Source organism: Sciurus carolinensis, chromosome 8 (assembly GCF_902686445.1).
Source record: "Sciurus carolinensis chromosome 8, mSciCar1.2, whole genome shotgun sequence".
NCBI lineage: Eukaryota > Metazoa > Chordata > Mammalia > Rodentia > Sciuridae > Sciurus > Sciurus carolinensis.
Window position 1 is genome coordinate 11,727,950 of NC_062220.1, and position 4,330 is coordinate 11,732,279.

The window sequence follows — 4,330 nt, forward strand, 5'->3', positions numbered from 1 at the left end:
TTGGGAGTCAGAATAAGTGGAAGTCCACATGTGCTAATTCCTGCATTGCACACATATAAAACAGAGTGATAATAGAACCTCTGCATGGATTTGTTATAACGACTAAATGAAATACTTCATTGTAAAGAGCTATCAATATATAGTACACACTACTTCATAAATGATGAATCACAATGTTAACTGTGATTATAAAAACCTATTTTGTTTTATGTTCTGAAATCACCTGAATATCTCCATCCACAAACATTAAGTATAGTTGAGTCAAGTACATGCTAACCCCCAACTAGTCCTATATTTGCTCTCCTGGTAGAATCGAGAAAGACCCTAGATGCAAGTGGTCCGCCTCATCTCAGGGCAGGTTAATACAGGAATTTTATAGGTAACACTCTGAGAAGCCACCTGCCATGTATGGGGCTCATCCCTAATCAAGTAGCTCATATGACCAAAATCAGTCCACCCCATGGCTCACTGGCTGGCAAGGCACACTTTCGGCTGGAATTTCCTCTTTGAGGGGTAGACATTCAGGGGAGGAAAATGGTCTACTGGACTAACAAGGATGGACGTGCTGATGAGAAGACCCTGGGAAACTCCGTGCAGAGGGAGTGTGCACACATAACTCACAGCTCAACCTTCAGAGTCCTCTGGTTAATCCTAAAACCACACAGGCAGTCTTCAGTCTATTCAGGAGAGGAATCCTACCCCTTCACCAGCTGTCCCTGAACCCGTTGCCCACCTTTGTGAATGATGCTCACTGTTCCCATGCCGTCTGGAGGCCTTTCTCTTCCCCTCTCTCCTTTCTCTCACACATCATGTTTGAATTTCCTTTCTTCACTCAGATTCACAAGTTCACTCCCTAAGAAGCATCAGTAACTTTCATCTAGGATTTCTTAGTGGCATGCAGCACGAGTAGCTAGAAAGGCCTGAGCGGTCCTTGGATGGGCAGGTGTGACCATGAGAGAGTGGATCCAGGTGTGGCTGGGCTTGGGGTGACTGCCTTTGGCTGCAGCCTTTTTGGTTTTCTCTTCTAAATATTATGACTTATGCAGTTAGCACATCCATACAATCCGGTGAAGGAGGTTGGTGGAATATGCTCAACTCTTGGGACCCCGACAATGAATTAAAAGAGTTTTAAAATTCATCCAGTACTCAATTCTCAATTCAATGAGAAATGAAAAAGTGTATTTGATCCAACTTCAGTTTGTGGAAAGCCAGAGATATGAGCACATCTAAAACTACAGCCAGTGATATGAAAGTATCTAAAATTATTCCTTGAGAGGAAGAGGAAGGGCTGGCTCCGGTCCTATTCAGACAGAGATATGAAAATATGAGTGAAATTTCTGCTTATAGACATTAATTATGCACCAAGATTCCCAAGGACTACTGAAGCTGGTGATTCAAACGTCAGAGCAGCTGGGAATGACCTTTGCACAGTACTCTCCGCAGGGCCCCCTTGACCTCTGCGTTCCTCAGGCTGTAGATCAGGGGGTTCAGCATGGGGTTGAAAAAACTGTAAAATAGGAAAAGGACCTTCTGCTGCTCCTCAGGGTGGCGGGACTGGGGGGCCATGTACATGACGATGGCACTGCCAAAGAAGAGCCCCACCACGCAGAGGTGGGAGGAGCAGGTGGAGAAGGCCTTCCTGCGGCCCTCCCCTGACTGGATCCTTAGGATGGCCAGCAGGATGCGCATGTAGGACGCCAGCACCCAGCACAGGGGCCCCACCAAGATGAACACAGAAGCAGCAAAGATGACGACTTGGTTGAGCCTGGTGTCAGCACAGGCCAGCTTGAGGACAGACAGGATCTCACAGAAGAAGTGGTTGATCTTGTGAGGCCCACAGAAGGGCAGCTTCAGGAGGAGGACCTCGTGGACCAGAGCCAGGAGGGAGCCACCTGCCCAAGAAGTAGCTACCAGAGTGATGCAGACTCTCCAGCCCATGATGGCAGAATATCGAAGGGGTTGGCAGATGGCCACATACCGATCATAGGACATCACCACCAGGAGGAGACATTCTGTGTGTGCAAAAGTCAAAAAGAGAAAGGTCTGGGTCATGCAGCCCCCGAAGGAGATGGGCATGGCTGGGTCCAGGAGGTTCAGCAGCATCCGGGGCACCGTGTTGCAGGCATAGGCGATGTCGACCATGGCCAGGTGGGAGAGGAAGAAGTACATGGGCGTGTGCAGTCTGGGGTCCAGGCAGATGAGGCCCAGGATGGCCCCATTCCCCAGCAGGGTGCAGGCGTAGAAGAGGAAGAAAATTCCAAAAAGTACAAAATGAATCCTTGGGCCAAGACAAAATCCCAGTAGGATGAACTCTGTGACCATTGTCTGATTTTCCTCCATTTCACTATTAAAGAGAGTGTCAGAGAGCTATGTGACATGATCATTTTAAAACATTAAAATGTTTTAAAAATTAAAAATAAAATATTTATTATTTTATAGGTTTTAGATATGTGAAAATTTATTAAGAACCAGTCAGTTATAAGCAAATACATAAGTAAATGAAGTATTACCTGTTAAAAATTTTAATTGTCTATCTACAAGTTAATATTTTATTCTGACATCTAAGGTTTAAAAGAAAAATATGTTATCAGGGATTAATTACCTGGAGGCTTTAACATTGATGCAATTAAGAACTAGAAAACTCATACAAATAAAATAACAAATTGTCTCAGAGCTTCATATGTGCAAATCTGTAATACTGGAAAGTAGAGACACCTATGGAATAACTTTTAAAATGAGAATAGTCCCATAAAAGAAAAGAATTGTAACTACTTTGGTAGGAATCACAATTGAGTTTTTCTAAGTATTTAAATTGTCACTAGATTCTAAAGATTGCATTATATATGACATCCCACAAAACAAATTATGAAACAGTGGTTTTTTTTAATTAATTTCCTTTTTGATTGACAAATCATGATTGTGTGGAGTTTTGGTGTATGCTATGATATTTTGTTGCATGCATACAATGTGGAATGCTTTGAGTTAGGGAGTAGAGGAAGAGGGCAGTGATATGATGCTTGCATGCATGTATAGATAATGTATGCCCAATAATGTATGTATCTATATTTATTTCTATGTAAACATATACACTCATGTATTAAATAAGGGTACACATCTATAAAGATGGGTATCATTTTCTTGAAAAATGGGAACAAACCAACATTTGGTAATTTGGCAACTGGTCAACTTGGTGATTCACAGATTTACTCATTCACCATAAGAATTTTTCTATTGCAACCCATAGAGACTAGGACAAATTGTGTTTCATCAAGCATCCCCCTAGCAAATGCCTGACCTCAGTGTGCACTGTTGCAAATGTGTGTTTCCATGAGCTCTGAAGGAACAGGAGGGTGGCCTAGCAGGTGCCTATGGACATGGTGTGGAAACACAGGACACATTCCCAGGAACTGTCTGCACAGACCTCCCTGGTAGATGCTCTCAGAAAAGACATAGCATGGAATGAAATAGGCTCACTTTGCTATTAATTCAAACCTTCATTTCTAACTTACCCTCTACCTGAAATTCCAAACACAGTAATTTTCTATTTAAACCAAAAAACTGGCTGACCTCAACCACAAGAACTGACACTTTATAAATAGATAATAGCAAGAAATTATTAATCAATTGATAATTCAGTCTATTGGTCACTTGACAGATATGCGCTTCAATGAATTCTTGATAAGATTCTCCATAGATAAATTAATTGGTGGTACAATAAATGGATGACTGACTTTTTGACCTTCGATCTTGGATAATGTTCGCTTCAGGGATCATGTTGAAGTTTAACATGGTTTCTACAGCAAACGTTTGTCAGGGGCAAATAATGATACTTAGCACTTTCCTGTGATTGATGTGAGGAATGACATTGGTTTTGGCCAGTCCCTATGGTAACCATCATCACACCAAGGATGCTGTCAAGTGTGTTCCCAGAACCACTTACATATGGAAGACAGAACTGTGTTCTGAGAAACTGACTTGCAAAACCCACCTGTAACTGATGAGATGGACCATCTACAGATTGAAAGCAAGACAATATCGGGGAACACACGACTGGAGAGTTTGGGGTCTGCAAGTGTCCTGATGTAATCTCCCAGATGCAGGGCAGGAGGACTTGACTAACTCAGTGACCCAAATGAAGTCAGTTTTAAAAGGTTCCTGTCTGGGAAAAGACTAGGACAAGAATGGAGGTGACCACTCTGGAGTGTAGACCTGAGGCCAGAGGGGCAGCTTTGTGGCAGTGCATACATAATGACCTTCAGAGGAAGGAAATTAGGGGAATGGGGGCACAAGGACCCTAGCCACTGGTGGCTGAGCCCCTACAGTCCACATG

At 43.0% G+C, this 4,330-nt stretch overlaps 1 protein-coding gene across 1 annotated transcript; it reads right to left on the reverse strand.

The window, feature by feature from the left end:
• Positions 1-1,401: 1,401 nt before the first annotated feature.
• Positions 1,402-2,340, reverse strand: LOC124991082 (olfactory receptor 2A1/2A42-like). The gene has a single exon (XM_047561791.1). It carries the CDS (start codon positions 2,338-2,340, stop codon positions 1,402-1,404), a length of 939 nt encoding a protein of 312 aa, XP_047417747.1.
• Positions 2,341-4,330: the final 1,990 nt, after the last annotated feature.

Coding starts and splice junctions, on each gene's coding strand:
- LOC124991082 (XM_047561791.1), bottom strand. CDS start 2,340: ATGGAGGAAAATCAGACAATGGTCACAGAGTTCATCCTACTGGGATTT.